The following is a 16,258-nucleotide window of genomic DNA, read 5'->3' as shown; positions in this document are numbered from 1 at the left end:
TTCATTTTTTTCTATTTTCTAATGGAAGGACTCCACCTTGATGCTGTCTATGATTCCGTCTTTTTGTATCACACATGTCTCGTCAGACAGCGCCCTCTTTCTGGTGGGCCACCATGTTTGTGTGCACCGCTTGCACTGGCGCTGATGCGCCCTGCTTGGGCAACCATCGTTAACTCAGCCACACAGAGAATATCCCATCTAACATGCTTGATGTAGCCGTGGTTTCCTCTCACTCATTCTCCTGACTAGGTAACACTACCTTACAAGAGAGTCTATGTACGTGTATAGTCTAGATAGCGCAAGATTTCATAACCAACCCATCAATTTGAGAGAATCATGGTCAATCATCTTGTACATCCATTGCCAGCGGACGGTCCAAGGTACTGAACTTTCAAGTAGCCTTTGCGCCTGAGAAGCGGAAAGTAATCTGCAAGAGAGTGTAGGAAGCGCCAGCGGCAATTGTTCTGCATTGCCACCAGAGATCTTTTGAACAACCAGCAAAGGAACGGTGAAGCGAGCTTGCCCTGGCGCCTCGAGTGCGAGGCGCTTCAGCGCCACTGCCAAAGCGGGGTGGTGCTGCTTCTTCCCACGACCCTGTCCATCAATCATGGCCCGAATGGCCTGCGAATCGGACTGCCGCAGCGGCCGCACAACCAGCGACAACCCTTGCGCATCAAAGCACCGACGAACCTCATCGAGCTCGGACTGCGTGTAATGTGCACACATGTCGGAGTCTACTCCTCCCTTGTCCGGGACCACTGCGGCGCGCACCCAGTATCGATTATCCCATAGTTTCCAGGGCGAGTAGAAGTCCTCTGATTCCGGGCTGGGGAGGTCGAGGGTCATTGAGGGGGCGCGGTTGCGCATGTATGGTTGGCGGGTGAGGAGCCATGTATTTTCGTCTCTGATGTTGTTCGTTTGATCGGGTGCAGAGGTGGAGGTGGGTTGGAAAGGATGGAACATGATGCCACCCAGTGTAAAAGGGAGGCGGTCCGTTGGTGGGGATGAGGGAGAGGAGGGGAAGAGTTCTGTGGTAAACTTCTCGAAGCTAGGTAGGGGGAAGTGGTTGTACGGGTGCGGGGAGATGAGTTCTGTGATGCGGCGCAGGCTGAGGGATTGGACCTGGGTTTGGAAGTGAGGGCTGCGGGTGGGCAGTGGGAATTGCTGCTGCTTCTGCTGCTGCTGTAGGCTGGGGAATCGGATGCGCATTGTCCCTGTGCTCGGGTTGAAGTGTAGGAGGCGGCATTGCGATAGTAGATTGTTGGAGTGGGCGATGGCGTCTTCGATTAGGGCGTGGCTTGATTTGATCAGAGAGAGGATGGACGCGGCCTGGAGGGCGCGCGGCAGGCGTGGCGGAAAAGTCGGAGACACGAGGCTGCGGATCGCGTTGCGCGGCGTGAGGGTTGGATCGAAGTTTGTCGGGTCTGAGACGTAGGGAATGCGGTGTTGATGGCAGGTTGCGAGGAGGGAGGCCTTGGGGAAGGCGAGGAGGGGCCGGCAGAGGAGAATGCCACCGGTGGCCATGGGGAAGCCTGGCTGTTTGCCCTCGTCTTTGCCCTGCACTTGCGATGTGGTCGTGCTCCCAGAACGAGCACAGGGTGCGCCTGCGCTGTTGTCGCGAGGGCGGAGGATCACCATCGAGCCACTCTCCGAGACGCCGTAGAGACCATGACACTCTGGAATCCGGGCGATGGGCGGGATCCCGGCCAAGCCGGCACCTCGGGCACCGGTACACAGCCTCCAGAGGGTGGTCTCGACATTGTCATCCTGGTGGTGGCCCATGAGGAGGGCGCTGATGCGTCTGTCTCGGCAGGCTATGCCGAGAGCCTGGAAGCGCAGACGTCGGGCATGGGTTTCGAACGCGGAGACGCTGCTGCCCTGTGGCCATTCGAGCGCGAGAATTTGTGCTTGCAAGCCTGTGTGGCTGTTAGTCCCTGGCGAGTTGACAAGATCGTCATCTGGCTTACCCATGTCACTCAGCCATGTAGCTACAGTGCGGGCTTCCCGGCTGCTCTCCTCCCGGGCTTTGTGGTCAACGACAAAGGCTGTCACGGTCAACCCGTCTACGAGGTTCTGTTCTTGTAGTTGTTTGCAGAGGAAGGCCAGAGCCATAGAGTCTGTGCCGCCGCTGACGGCCAACCCTGTCAGACAGTTAGAATACATGGGTGGCCGTGATTGCTCGACGAGGATTGCAAACCAACTGACATACCCAGGTTACGAGGGATATGGCGATTGGTCTGTCGCCCGCCCCAGGAGAGACGCGATTCGCACCATGCTCGCTGGAAATGCTCCAGGAACTGGGCAGCTGTGATCGCTTTGTGAGAAAGGTGTTTGGAAAGGCATGATGCAGCCATTTATCATTCTGGCTAGACTTAGGGATGATGTGCGTTGAACAAAGGTGGATGCCGGAGAGAGAGAGAAGTAGTTGGTTGTTCTTGGCATCGGCGGACGATATATTTTGGGTCGCTGTGCGAGCGCTGACGACCTCTACCCTTAGCCTTATTATCAGAGAACACATCAATTTCACTAGGCTTTTGCAATCGTTAATCTCATTGATCGAGTACATGGTGTTCTACACGTCTCGGGTGGGCTATTCCCACATCAAGCCTACAACAGCCCGCCAGAAGGAGGCCACGCAGGGAAAGACGGATCCCACAACTCCCGGTGTGCAGTATGGACATAGAGAATAGTATATGCGAGTGAAGGGTCAAAAGAAGAAAGTCGGAGCACGGCTCTCGCTCTCAGCCTGAATACCTCATAAGTTTCGATCCTAAAACGGCCCGACCAGTCGTGCGTGGAGTTCACGAGTTTTGGATAGACACCGAAGCAGATCCAGACGCTGACTGAGAATGGACGCTGCTGGGCTGAGCACTTCCTCCATCCCCGTTCGCCATGCCTGCTGTCTCCGACAGATGTGGCGTATTTGTTGCGTCGGCCGACTGACTGCCTTGGTCGCCTTCTCTACCTGACCCGGGCATTGGTATCTCTTTCTTTCCGTTGGCTCTGTAGTATAGAACCATATCGCCTGATGATCGCCAGATATGAGCACGGATGGTCGCCAGAGTCATATTGGGTGGGATGAGCTGGTTCAAGTTAGCAAACGATACGAGGTCGTCTTGCGTCGACGCGGTACACACCATCTTCTGGCAGTAGAGCTCCAGATACTCTTCCGGCTTCAGTGCGCCTTCCTGCGGGTCTTCGGAGTATGAAGGGTCGATTCTTTCCGCCACGTAAGCGAGAATCTTCTTCGCACGCAGCATACGGTTCGCATTCAGACGAGAATTGTTGACACCGTTACCGTTTGGAACCGACCTAGAATGGGTAGATTGTTAGCAGAAGCACGACAGAATCCCCGAAATGGCACATACGGATCTGGCTTGGATACGGGCGGCAGCAGGTCGTCATACGGTTTCAGCATAAAGGCGATTTTGACGGGTTCCTTGGCAGGGACTTGGTTCTGCCAAGAGTTAGCCATAGTTCAAATTCGAAAGGCTGAAGAAATCTCACCTTTAAGAGTAGTTCAGCCAGCCACATGGGTATGGACTTCTCAAGCCGGTCAACTTCCTGGCCAATGCTACCAACACTGCCTCTGTAGAGATCCGAGGCCACAGCGGTATCTCCCGATTCCTCCTGAATGATAACGGCAGTACGAGGTGGGATATCTAGCATTGGGGTCTCGTTATCGGGACTTGGCGTGATGGCTGACACGAGCTCCTGTCCCGGGTTCGCCGCGAGGAATTCATCGTATTCATGACGAATTCTCTCGATGAAACCGCACAGATTGCTATCGAAGACTTTCTCTTCTTTGACTGCCGAGGGTTCTTCGGGCTCCTCTGCCTTCTCCTCCTGCACCTGAGGCTTGACCTCTGAGGACGTCCTACCCAACTTCTTGGGGAATTCCATCCGGAATTTCTTCCCAAAGATCGATCCAGTTCTCTTCCTCTCCTCTTTATCAGGCTCGGCGGGTGATTGGGGCAGAGCAGTTGGAGTAGGATCTCCAGGGGTCGTCGCATCCACCGCATTTGAGCCTTGTTGTCTCGGGGACGAGAAATAATCGGATTTGTCGGACATGGAATTCCTTACCACGTCGGGATGAGGGGACGCCAGATGGTCACCGACATCACCCGGCGAGGTGCCAAAGTGATTGTTGGAAGTATTGAGCATGGAAGACGTCAGAGAACCTGGAGTGGTGGCCAGATGGATTCCAAAACCAGGCGCCGTAGGGCTTCCAAACGATTCATTTCCAGGGCGCATGGACAGAGACGATGGATCATACGGAATCTGGATTCCTAGATTCTTTGCATTCGGTGATGGAATGTCCACTGGTGCGGTGACGCTCGACATGGTCTGTCTGGCCAACTCTTCGGCCTTTGCAATGGCCGACGCACGGTACTGCTCATCTCGCTTGATCTCTTCGTCCACTAGGGGAGCAAAAAGCCAACGGAGAACCCATTTTCCCAGATTTACTGTTCAAGATCAGCCAGATCAGACAGGAGGTCCGAGAAATCGAATACTCGACGGTTCGAGGGAAGGGAAAGTCACCCACTTCTTTGATCTTCCCGGATCTGGGAGTAATCATGGAGGTCAGCCTCGTCCGCGTAGACCTCGGCGTCAAAGCAGCGATTGAGCTCTAGGATGACCGATAACCGGCCTGTCCTAATGTCGATCGTGCACCAGTGAGCGATGCTCTCTGTAGTATTGATCTCCGATGCGACGTCGTCCATATGGCGCTTGCCGAAAGATTGTATTGGTTTGCACTGCAAGGGTCAGAAGAAACCTTATGGAGGGATGGCGAGAGAGAAATATCACCTTCAGAAGATCCCAAAGAACGACCTCACCGGCGGAATCTTGCGTAAGCGTGCGCTTTCTGTCGTTCAGCATGAAATGCTTAATCAAACCATGTTGCCCCTCTATCGTCTCGTCGGGTAAGGAGTACACTGGTAGATTGAGGTCCAGATCGTCGTCCAAGGTCGGATCGGGTGAGCGCTGTTGTCCGTTGGTCGGCAGACCCTCAGATGTGCCTTCTGGTACTTGTGACTTGGGGAAGGTCGATGTGCTTGTCAACAGTAGGATTGACTCGTACGGGATCTTTGTTCGCCGACCTTTCCGCACCGACGACTCCTCAGGTTTAGCTGCGTCAGAGTCTGCGGGGTCCCTCGACGAGGGAGACTCAATCTCGGCAGTGGTATCGACATCGTACCAGCGGTTGATGCTGGACTTCGGGGTGGCGGTCCAGATGTAGTCACCGGCAGCGACCACATTCACGACGCCGTCGTTTTCCTGCAACGCTGCGACACAAATGCCCTGATCCACGTCCGAGCAGTGCCTTGTGTCAGTCTTGGCAACCAAGCCAGAACGGTCGCTCGAATAGAAGACGGATAGCTGGGGATGGCTGGAGTAGAGCGACCAGACGCTGTCGTTGTGCATCGTCAAGGTGTGCATGCATCTTCCTGCAGTGAGAGACCAGATCTTGATCGTTTGGTCGGACGAGGCCGTCATGATCCTATCTCCGTCTCGAGTAATCAAGATGTCTCGGATGTTGTCTGTGTGGCCCACAAATTTCGTGATCGGCTTTCCAGATTTCGGATCCCAGACTCTGACCACGCTCTCCGGGCCACCGCTGGCGAGGACCGATGAGACTGCCCCCAGCGCATAAACAGAACCCTTGGCCGTGCTCTCGCCTCCGCAGGCATCGATGCTAAGAAGCTCGCCGCCACCATTCAGATCCCACAGGTGAAGCTTATGATCGAGTCCTCCCGAGGCCACCCAACTTGAGTGCCCTCCGGGCGTCGCAAGGGCCTTGACGTAATCTGCATGTTTGCCGATGGGTGATGGCAGCTCGGTGGATTCCGAGTGTGGTCGCCAGAGTCTCACGGTGGTATCGGATGAAGCCGAAACGAGGGCCGTATTATTCTGCGTTAAGACGATGTCATTTATCCAATGGCTGTGCGCTTGCACTTGATGTCTGAAGGTAGTCGGTCCTGACTTCTGAGCGCCTAGAGCTGGAGAGGATTTGGATGCGGAGAGAGGGAGGTTGAGATCCCATGCGCAGATCACTCCATCGCGGCCAGCGGAATACCTTGGGAAGGCAGCAGTCAGCTATACAGCGTACAAAAACCAGCGGCCGACTTTGAATCAAGCATCATAGGCAGTAGACAGGGAGTACTCACAAAATAGAATTGTCTTCATCAACAGTCAAGCTATTTACTCCGAGTCGGTGACCACCCGGCGCATCAGGCAGAGGGAGCACTAAACAGCCGCCGTCAGATAAGCCGCGGGGGGTCGCAATGCGAAAACAGGTCAGAGGGTAGAAACAGCTAGGATGAGGGAAAGAACATACCATAAGTGACCCTCTGATGACTTGGTTTCCGTGCCATGCAGCGGAGAGGCAGACCAATGCACTAGACGGGTGATGAAAGGCAAGGAGAAATGCTGCGGAGACGGGGGGAGACGATACGGATTGCGGAGTGATTTAGTAGTGGTGGTGATCCGCCGGACAGCTGGGGGGGACGATCACAAAAGGAGTGCAGAGGATGTGGGGTACGAGGATTTTGATTGCATTCAAGGGCATAGATGATGATGATGATGATGATGATGATGATGATGATAACAGTGACAGAGAAAGAATGAAAGTTAGCTCAATGGTCAAGTAGCACAATTCAAAAGACGGAAAGAGAGGGAAGATGCAGAGAAGAGGAGTAATGAACTGAGACTAGACTGAAGAGAAAGAGAGGAGGAGGAGGAGGAGGAGGAGGAGGAGGAGAAGCGTTCGATAAGTGGTTCTTAATATGTCTGTGTCCGGAGGAAGTACCTATGTTTTTGTAGCCAGGACGCCAGAAATTAGAATGCTAAGTCTCCATGCACATACAACATCAACATCAACATCAACATCAACAGGTAGTCTTATCTCGGGTTCGGTTCAACGTCAATTGGCTCAACAACCTGTCATTGTCATGATCTCCAACATGGTATCCACCCTGATATCATCCTGATGGCGCTGTGTGGCTCCGACATGATACAATTTTATCTTGTATCTACTCGGTAGAAACGAACAAACACCTAGATACACATCTCTCTCTACCACAATCCATCTACGACGTATACAAGTTCCCGAAATACCATGGACATCCCCATCCCCTCCATTCAACCATTCTATCACCCATCTCCCACCAGCCCCAAACCCATCCCCGAATCCAAATCCCCATCCATCCAAACAATCCTCCAAACCCTCCATCTCCAGCCTCACCCAGAAGGAGGTTACTACGCCGAAACAGACCGTCACCCGCTCGCCATCCCCAATCCACACAACACAGACCAAAACGACACCCGCTCCCTCTCCTCATCAATCTACTACCATCTCAACCCCGACTCCCCAACCTGCGTCTTCCACCTGAACCGCAGCCGCACAATCCACGCCCTCCACCGTGGTCGGGCGCGGTATGTCATTATCCACGCGGATTCGGCGACCGACAATGGCACTGCGCCTGTTACGTCGTTCGTGGTCGGTCCGGATCTAGACAAGGGGGAGAAGATGCAGTGGGTTGTAGAGGGGGGAAAGTATAAAGCGTGTTATCTGTTGCCTGATGACTCCTCGGAGAGCGGGGATGGGGGGAGCGGGGGGCTGTTGATCACAGAGGTAAGTGTGACTGACCGTCAAATACCCAGGCAGACAGAGAGGGATACTGACATGCCAGACCGTTGTCCCCGGGTTTGCATTCGAGGATCACGAGTTCCTGAGCCCCCAGACGATGGAGAGGCTGCTACCGGACGAGCAGTGCCGAGCGCTGAGCTGGCTGTTAAAGGATGGATGACGTCTGCGTCTAGCTGTACATACATTTGCCATATATACACGTCGGGTAGATATAGAGATACATTCTATTGTCCCTCTCTCCTCCGCTCGAGCGTATTCCACGCCCACTGGTAACTCCCCAGGAACACCGCGCCTCCAATTCCAATCCATGCCACTCGCGGCCCCATCCCGCGCCAGAACGCCCCGAATCCTTCCCCAGAGATCTCCTGCACGACGTCGCGGATGCGCACGCGAGCGTCCCCCCCCTCGCCCCGCCGCGCCAGCATCACCCGCGTCTTAATAACATCCAACGGCGTGGTCAGCCCCGCCGCAATGGCCCCCGCAACACTCCCAAACATCGCGCTCGTCGACGCAGGAATCTGACTCACGGCGCCCGACTCCCGCGTCGATGGCACCAGCATGCGCTTGGCATATGCCTCCTTCATCGACTCCCACATGGTAAACTGCAGCACCGTGAAGGGGATCTCCCGCGCGATCGTGATCCCCGCCCCGCGGTACATCTCGCGGATAACCTGCCCGTACCCGCGCTTCGCAATGCCCGTCGGGTCCGGGTGCCGCAGCGCCAGGATATCCTTGAGCGCGAGGAGACTAGATCCCCCGAAAAGACCGGCCTGTGCCCGCTGCTTGACCACCTCTGTCGGAACCCGCACGGCGCATGCAGCGATTTCGCCCATCGAGGAGGCGAGTGAGTGTGTGATGACGATGCGGGAGCGAGTTGCGGCCGTGTCGGAGCCAGCGGGAGGAAGGAGAGAGCGTTTGACGCCGTCGTAGACGATGAAGAAGGATGCCGCGGAGGGGGCGGAGCCGAACAGCACCGACGGGAGACCCGCGTAGATGCCGCGGATGGTTTGTCTTAGCGACAGGGTGGACCCTGGTGTGCTTGGAGCATGATGTCTAGCTTTTTGTAGACGAGTTTTGATTGTGTCGAGGGGATACAGCGAGCAATCGACTGTGAGGCCGGCTACTGCTCCAGACTAGAGGCGCAGGGTAAGGGAAGAAGTTAGTACAGCCACCGGAGACATTGATAGAAAAAATCCAGCCTTACAATCAGGGATCTCGTCCATAGGGAGACCAATGGCTCCGCTTCCGATTGCTGGGCCATGGGGAGAACGAAACTTCAGGTTTTAATTGTCTGCGTCACGTTCTACCTCAACATGTCGTACCAAAGTGACGTTTGTGCAGTGCAATTGTCTAATCAATCTATGGAAGGGTATTGTACGAAGCGAATTGAGGATAATAGGTGAAAAGAAACTGTGAACAGGTTGTAATGCTGCAGGAAGCAGACACCGAGGTTGTCCGTGTCGAAATGAAGCTCCAGATTTCGCCCATCTCCGATAATCGCCCACAGTGGGAGTTGGCATAAAGTCCGCTATCTCCGCCGACTACGTCAACAGCCGATTTGGAAGTTTGGAAGGTCATCATCCATCACCATTCGTTCAAGAGGTCATAGCCTTCACTTTTTTGGTATACTTGTTGAATTATGATATCTACTGGAACCCTTTTGTCTCTATAGAATGCACAATTAGAGACTGGTAATATAAACAGAATGACAGTAATTCCTGGCGAAAACCAGACACACTCTAACAAGCCCCTTCACGACCTCGGTTTGACGACGACGATCAAAGAGAATAATGAAAAATAAACTCTACCGAATAAACATCTATTGCACGAGACGGATGTTGCTTCAACAGTCCACCCCAAGAAGAAGAAACCACAACGCCTGGTAAACATAATCACAAAGCCCTCTTTCCAACGCTGAGATCAACAATACAATGATACATAGAACGGATAAGTATGGTTAAGGGGATGAGAAGTATGATAAGCTCCGTAGCACAGTCACGCATTCAGAGATGAAGGACGTGGCAACGGCAAACAAAAGGATGTATTAGCTCCACCTGGTGCCATAGCAAGTGAAGTCCATAGAGTTTCAGTTGGGAGGCCCTGGGCTATCGTAAAGGCCAAGCGAATCAAAAGGAGGAAAGATGGATGGTGGTAGAGATAGATCGTATCCAAAAATCGGTAGCAATCGGTTTCACCTGTAAGGTCCAGAATCATTTTGTAGGGGAGACCTATTTGGCCCTGTTATTGGGCTTGTTGTTGGCTTTGCTCTGAACCGGCTGCGATGGCGAAGGGGGCTCCAGGACATGAGTATGGTTGCAAGCTTTGATAACCTCGCCTGTGACCTCCTGCCGGCAAGCTTGGATGTTGCGTACCCACTCATCGGTCAAAACCTCTTCCAGAGTGGCCCGCTCCTTCACATTCACTTTGAGCATGCGGCCAATGATATATCGGCTTTCGCGCGGCAAGATACGCAGGAGCCTCCAAGGACCCTTGATGACCTCCTGACGCTGGCTAGATGACTGCGCTGAAGCTGGGAGAGGCGGCGCTTCCTTGCTGGTTGTTCGAGTCGGTTTGCTGAGGTTGCCGCTGACCTTATCTTTAGGACTCTCAGGAGGGCGATTCTCGTCACTCGTCGTGGAGGTGGTTGGGGCTTGTTTCTTTTCCGAGTCCGATTGTGCCGAAGGCTCACTTAATCCGTTCTTCTCCTCTGCAGGTTGCGCCGGTTTGCCCTCGTTATCAAGAGACGACAGGTCTGGTGCTGATTTAATGGCGCGGTGACGCTTCGGATCAGCATCCGGAACAGGAGTTCCTGGCGTGGGTGTTGAGACAAAGAGCCTATAGGAGTTGTCGCTGACACGGGGTTGCTTCCACGGAAATCGACGCAGTGTCATGCAGCAGAAGATAATAGCCAACGACCATATATCGGTAGGACGCGGGTCATACTTCTTTTCGTCGTACACCTCTGGTGCCAAGTAGGGGTCGGATCCCACAATACCTGTAGCACAAAACAAGTTAGCTAGGACCAAGTACGAGATCCGCGGTGGAATAACTCACCAGAAGCGGGAACAATGTCATTCTCAAAGGGATATCGGAAGACAACCGCGCTGCCGAAATCGATGAGTTTCATGATACCGTGCTCATTAACCACTACGTTATCCAACTTCAAATCCCGATGTGCCAGTCCCATGCCGTGCAAGTAGGCCACACCGCTCAGGATCTGCTTGAAAGAGCATGCGATTTCGTCCTTGGACATTTTCCCGGTCATGACGATCGCAAACAAGTCATAGGGCGCATATTCCATAACCTCGTACCAGTGATCGCCCTCCTGAATGATATCGAGCGTCTCGATGATGTTGCCGTGGTGCAGGGTTGACCCAATACAGAACTCCGCCGTCACCTTCTTGGAATATTCCTTCATTGTCTCCCAGGAATGCCGGTCTCGGAATTGTTTCACGGCGAAAGTCACTCCATCACTGTTGCGCTTCAATAACCGAACAGAACCGCCGGCTCCGGAACCCAGAACTTTCCCGAGCTTTCCGTACTTGGTGTTGAGCCCATGGTCATCGGCGAAAGGAACGGTTTCCGACTGCGTGCTCTTTCCAGACGAGCGGCTCGACCGCTTCGGAAGAGATGAGGGAGAATCGCCTCGCTTATGTTTGTGGTGTCCCATCTTGAAGAATCGCTTGAGCTCCGCCATGTGGCCATGATGATGTTTGTTTTCACCGCTGTCGCTCTGTCGTAGATCTTTCTTGCTGCCGAAGATACCGCCCCGCTTGTCGCTAGATTTCAAATCGCCAGCACTGGAGGAGCGGGGGGTTCCGGGACGACCGAAAGTTGGCGTGGTGTGGCTTCGGCGTTTGGAGTCACGGCCTCCAAAGATGAATCGTTGATCGATCTGGGCAAGGTTCTTAGCTTGAGGCGGTCGCTTGCTGCGGGCATACGGGTCGTTCGGCTCTCCCACAGGTGTTATGGCGCCTGGCGGGGTATAATCTCGTGGCGTCATTGGCGGACTCTCCTCCTGCGAGCTTGGTTCAGCCCCGGGACCGAGGAAGAATTGCGCCCGATGCTTGGGCCCGTTCAAAGGATGAGACGACGTTTTCGAAACATCAACCTGCTTGGACAGTTGGTCGGTGGAAGACGGCCGAGACGAGGGAGCGCTCTGCGGTACCCCTTTTTTCTCAGCCACTACTGGAGGCGACGTTTGCGGAGTCATGGCTGCAACAGCAGTTCTTTTCGTGACATTGGTGTTTGGAGGAACGCCTTGATGTGTGGCTTCACGAGAATTAGTAGCTGCAGGGGTAAGGGGAGGCGATTGCATCGGAGAAGCACGAGGAGACGGCAACGAGGAGCCATTAGGTTCCCGAGCGCTGCGATCGCTTGACTCTCGAGACGCGACCTGTGAAGCGACGCAGTGTTAGTCTATTTCGACTGGTCGGCTCCGTAGAGCGATACTAGAATATCGCGAAAGCCACCATTGACCGATCGCATGCCATGTACATACCCTTGACGAAGGAAGAGAAACGGGGTCGTAAGAAAAGTTTCGCAACCGAGTCTCCTGCAACTGAGAGCTTTGGAGGCTCTCTGCTAGTCTTTGTAGGTCATCGTTCTCCTTTGGAGGTATCGCAGACTCTTGTTCGGGTGATTGAGGAGTGTTTGACGAGTCAGGCGGCTCGATTTCCTCGGTGATGGTGGAAAACCGGACCTGACCCGGTTGTACCTTGGCCATATGTTCACTGTTGGATGTCCCCATGGTCTGGCCAGTTGCCATCGGGGTGTGCTCCTGACCTGACTGAGATGCTAATATTGAAGTTGACTGCGTTAGAGAATGGGTTGCAGGCGAAAAGGTAGAGCATTGCTTACTGGGACCCATGTTTTTGGTTGTACCGGCAAACTCGGTCGCTCCAGACGTCATACGGACTCGTCAAAACCACGTTGTGGAACGCATGCCCCTCCGCAGTTGCGAACCTGTTGGATTAAACTTTGAAACGGCAAATCCTTGTCGTTCAGATCGTAATTCCTGCCGCGACTGTAGACTGTGCCTGCGGGGTCAACATGCACAGGACGTAGAGCGCTTGATAACGTAGGATTTGTAAGGAGTGAGCGCGGGGAGGAAAATCTCGTATGGGAAGACGGAGCAAAAACTTCTGGCGAAGACCGATTGTAACTCAACCGTCCCAGTTGGGGGCTTAGTTAACGGGATGGAATAAATATTGATCGCCACTGCTCTGCATTAAAAGAAGAAGATAAAGAATCGAACAAGTCTGGAAAGAAAGGTGACAGTGAGTTTGAAAGTAGCAGGACTGGGTAGATAAGAGGAGGGATTAAGATAGGAAGATCCACAAGTCGTAGTTGCTGGGTAAAATAGAACTGTCTACCCTGGACGAATAAACGCTGAAATGGAGAATGGAGAATGTAGAATGAAGAGAGGGAGGAGAGTAAGTAAGAACGTTGGATAGAGAGAGTTTTGGTGCCACTTTCAAAGAGTCCGTCAACTCTGGGCTTGGACGGCGGCGGCAATAGCGGCGACGGAACGACAGGAAAGGTGGGCTGGACCTGCGCCTCTGTTTGTATGTACTTACTCCAAAATTACTGTTACTATGCGGAGACAAGACATCACTGATTTTATTTTTATAAAGACTAATATGCTAGTTAGCTGTCATATTATCTATATGATGGCCTGGGACTCGGCAAGGAAAATATCATCCTCTTTCAGCTTTGTTTGGCCCAAGTACCAGGAGACCGTATGCTCATATGCGGATATCCTCCTTCCTTCAGATGTACTGTTATAAGCTGGTAGAGCGAATATCTGAAAGGTCTTTTCCTCATGCTAAGTACAGGTCTTGCAACAGAAGAGAATTGTTACTAATATAACAATACTCGAATTATTGCGGAGAACAGGGAGGAAGAAGTCTGTTCAACTTGTATGACGCAAGCAGATACTCAACTCTGTTCTATACACCTGATGAAGAATATTACGTGGAGACTACCAAGGCCTACATGTTCGAGGTCAGCTGCCCCTATCTTAGTCGAGTCCAAGAACCCCAAGACAAGAACCAGTCCCATTCAGTAGCTGGGGAAATCTGACGGATGCCGTCAATCCGTGCAGGCTGCAGCCAACCACCCAGGCCCACGATTGGAAGCCGACTAGGTACCATCCTTTCCGAAGACGAAATCGGTCCAATCCCGCACAGGCGGAGACCGGGATGGCTGTTTTCTACCCCGCTAGATTTTTCTGGACTGTGTTGGCGTTGATTCAATGAATCACTACTGGGTAGATAAGGATCGTGCATTGCAGCGGGCTAATTTGAACGAAGACAGCCAAGGGCAAGGTACAGGTACCTCTGTACCCCGTACTCCGTACGGGGTACCTACCTACCCTTCCTGACCTGGTTTGGACGGTAATCTCCCATATAAGGGTCGAGCATCTCATCCGGGTTAATCATCTGCTCATTTGTTTCCACGTCTGATTTGAGGATACCCTCCAGACTACGGCTTTGTATCAGAGTGCCCGAGTTAGGTTATGTACAACTACCTGCATGGTTAGATGCCCCAGCAATCCATTTGCAGCTCCAATACGGTAACAAAAGATATGGTGGGGTAGGTGACATGGCCAGAAGAACTAGTCCTGATTAGGATGCCAAGACCATTTCTATGACATTACTGAATGCGGTTAGCATGGAGATCACCTAGGATGATATGGACAAGAGAGGAACTCACTCACTCCGCAGTGGATGATCAATTGTTCTAGCTTTCACTTTCGAGACTGCTATTTTTGGGGAAGTCAGTCTATCAAGAGTGGAGAGCTAGGAAGTACAGTACTTACGAGTCTGACTCGAATGTCCTGGAGCTGCTGAAAAGGGCTCGACTCATGTTTCTTGAAGGATGAGCATACACTCTACGGAGTAAGGGATGTCCAAATGCAGCCCAATGCACATGGAGGCAATTCCTCAGCAATTGTCTGCAAATTCCAGAACAGTAGAGGTACGATGGGGTAAAGAATGCTGGGGTAGGGAGACTTCTTCCGGCTTGGGAACTGCCGGCTTGTAGTCGTACTCATCGATTCAGAACTTTGGTAGTAGACGAGAGCAATCACAACTCTCATGAACTCTCAACTAGGGATCTGCTTGTCGCATCATCCATGTCTTTTTATTCGAAATCCGCCAAGACAACAATCCTAGGGGGTTTACGTAGTTTCATTCTTGCCAAGCGAATTCGGGGATAATGATGTGCAACCACTGGACACTATTGATGAATTACATTTGTTGTCTGGATACCTAGGCGAGTAATTATGACTTTCGTCTGGTCGGCACATCAACACATCTGACTATCAATTAATTGTTCTTGAGCATCGCGGCGGATTTCCTGTACGCTGTCTCCCATTAACACTTGGAGCTGGTGGGCTTCACGGAAGGTGCCGGCAATGCTATGAACTACCTCGTCAGAACGCGATGGTCCAAAGGACATCTCCTTGCTCACACCGCTCATAAGCTTGTCAGACAGCACAAGGCAAAGGCAGAGCAACGGACCCTCACGTGGGAAGACGTTGTCAATTCGGCCTTGCTCATTTATTTCTCAGCAACCGGTCTTGAAGTTCCACAACTCAATTTATTCGGTGCGCGCAAATGCTGTGGGTATTTGGCGACGCTCTATATCGCATGCAATTCCTATAATGTACACATTGTAAAAGCCCAACCCAAACAACGCCGGTGTCGTAATCCAAAACAGCATGGCTGCAGTCGCACGAATTGCAAACGTATCCTCTTGAGATGAAACAGTTCTCTCTTATACGTGCTTATTCAAGGCACAACCTGGATGCCAATCGACTTTGCCTGCGCCATAATACTCTTGCACAGTCCTTGCAAACTCAACCCCGATAATCTCGTCTCGGACTGCTTGATCTTGGCGATTTCGTACACATGCTTCAGGGACACTTTGCCGATGATCTCGTGGCCTGGTCTCATGGCTCCCCGGATGCGGTTCTTGCGAGGCTCCACGTTCGCAGCCTGCAGGAGGAGATATGTCGTCGTGGGGGTTCGAATATCGAAAGTAAAGGATCGGTCAGGACGAACGGTGACTCGTGCGGGAATGGGGACTCCGGGGTTGATGTGCGCGGTTCTGGCATTGAACTCCTATATTGGGGCGCGTAATGGTTTAGCAAGATTATCGAGCTCAACCTTTCGGTCCAGATCCGTCTTAAAGCAGAAAACAGATGTTGAAGAGAGGAGCGTACCTTGCAGAAATCCATACTCTTGACACCCTTGCTACCCAGGGCTGGACCGACTGGGGGACTGGGACTGGCCTGTCCAGCTCCGACAATGAGCTTAACAATCTGATCTTTGGCCAATGCCTTCTTCGCCATTGTAAGGTGTGTCTGCAAAGAGACGAAAATATGGTATGTCTGTATACACAAATGAAGTGATCTGCCAACTATTTGCGGCCCGAGTTTTGTTCGGATTCAGGTAAGCCCCAGGGCCGGAGTTTCTTACCGCTCTGGGTCATCTTCCGACCGGCCACAAAAAGACGATGGAAAAGGAATCATTCTTGAATGGGATGATGTCGTTGAAATATCATGATCGTAGGATGGTCCCACCTTAGCATGTTGCCGTC

General features: G+C 52.7%; 6 protein-coding genes across 6 annotated transcripts; 1 reads left to right on the top strand and 5 right to left on the bottom strand.

Annotated features, from left to right (window-relative positions):
- Nucleotides 1-306: 306 nt before the first annotated feature.
- On the bottom strand, nucleotides 307-2,566 carry AFUA_5G11880 (tRNA lysidine(34) synthetase; the record flags this gene model as incomplete). Its single annotated transcript, XM_077804857.1, has 3 exons — nucleotides 307-1,916; nucleotides 1,968-2,141; nucleotides 2,272-2,566. 3 exons carry the CDS (start codon nucleotides 2,564-2,566, stop codon nucleotides 307-309), a joined length of 2,079 nt encoding a protein of 692 aa, XP_077660993.1.
- Nucleotides 2,567-2,801: 235 nt separating this feature from the next.
- AFUA_5G11870 (WD repeat protein) lies at nucleotides 2,802-6,377 on the bottom strand (the record flags this gene model as incomplete). The annotated part of the gene is made up of 7 exons (XM_748371.1): nucleotides 2,802-3,312; nucleotides 3,369-3,457; nucleotides 3,508-4,466; nucleotides 4,547-4,757; nucleotides 4,810-6,079; nucleotides 6,171-6,249; nucleotides 6,341-6,377. The coding sequence occupies 7 exons, from the start codon at nucleotides 6,375-6,377 to the stop codon at nucleotides 2,802-2,804; spliced, it is 3,156 nt and encodes a 1,051-aa protein (XP_753464.1).
- A 362-nt stretch (nucleotides 6,378-6,739) lies between these two features.
- AFUA_5G11860 (cupin domain-containing protein) lies at nucleotides 6,740-7,811 on the top strand (the record flags this gene model as incomplete). The annotated part of the gene is made up of 2 exons (XM_748372.2): nucleotides 6,740-7,636; nucleotides 7,695-7,811. The coding sequence occupies exons 1-2, from the start codon at nucleotides 7,121-7,123 to the stop codon at nucleotides 7,809-7,811; spliced, it is 633 nt and encodes a 210-aa protein (XP_753465.1). The 5' UTR covers nucleotides 6,740-7,120.
- Nucleotides 7,812-7,875: 64 nt separating this feature from the next.
- On the bottom strand, nucleotides 7,876-8,912 carry AFUA_5G11850 (putative mitochondrial carrier protein (Pet8); the record flags this gene model as incomplete). The annotated part of the gene is made up of 2 exons (XM_748373.1): nucleotides 7,876-8,784; nucleotides 8,856-8,912. The coding sequence occupies 2 exons, from the start codon at nucleotides 8,910-8,912 to the stop codon at nucleotides 7,876-7,878; spliced, it is 966 nt and encodes a 321-aa protein (XP_753466.1).
- A 324-nt stretch (nucleotides 8,913-9,236) lies between these two features.
- AFUA_5G11840 (uncharacterized protein) lies at nucleotides 9,237-14,821 on the bottom strand. The gene is made up of 6 exons (XM_077804856.1): nucleotides 14,475-14,821; nucleotides 14,369-14,417; nucleotides 12,512-14,311; nucleotides 12,153-12,448; nucleotides 10,706-12,047; nucleotides 9,237-10,646 (listed from the first exon to the last, which is right to left on the bottom strand). The coding sequence occupies exons 3-6, from the start codon at nucleotides 12,561-12,563 to the stop codon at nucleotides 9,880-9,882; spliced, it is 2,457 nt and encodes an 818-aa protein (XP_077660992.1). The 5' UTR covers nucleotides 12,564-14,311; nucleotides 14,369-14,417; nucleotides 14,475-14,821; the 3' UTR covers nucleotides 9,237-9,879.
- Nucleotides 14,822-14,862: 41 nt separating this feature from the next.
- On the bottom strand, nucleotides 14,863-16,182 carry AFUA_5G11830 (mitochondrial 54S ribosomal protein uL11m). Its single transcript, XM_748375.2, has 3 exons — nucleotides 15,882-16,182; nucleotides 15,128-15,780; nucleotides 14,863-15,074 (listed from the first exon to the last, which is right to left on the bottom strand). Exons 1-2 carry the CDS (start codon nucleotides 16,008-16,010, stop codon nucleotides 15,448-15,450), a joined length of 462 nt encoding a protein of 153 aa, XP_753468.1. The 5' UTR covers nucleotides 16,011-16,182; the 3' UTR covers nucleotides 14,863-15,074; nucleotides 15,128-15,447.
- Between the last annotated feature and the right edge of the window lie 76 nt (nucleotides 16,183-16,258).

Source organism: Aspergillus fumigatus, chromosome 5 (assembly GCF_000002655.1).
Source record: "Aspergillus fumigatus Af293 chromosome 5, whole genome shotgun sequence".
Classification (NCBI taxonomy): domain Eukaryota; kingdom Fungi; phylum Ascomycota; class Eurotiomycetes; order Eurotiales; family Aspergillaceae; genus Aspergillus; species Aspergillus fumigatus.
The sequence above is the reverse complement of the archived record's forward strand: the minus strand, read 5'-3'. Positions and strand labels throughout refer to the sequence as shown.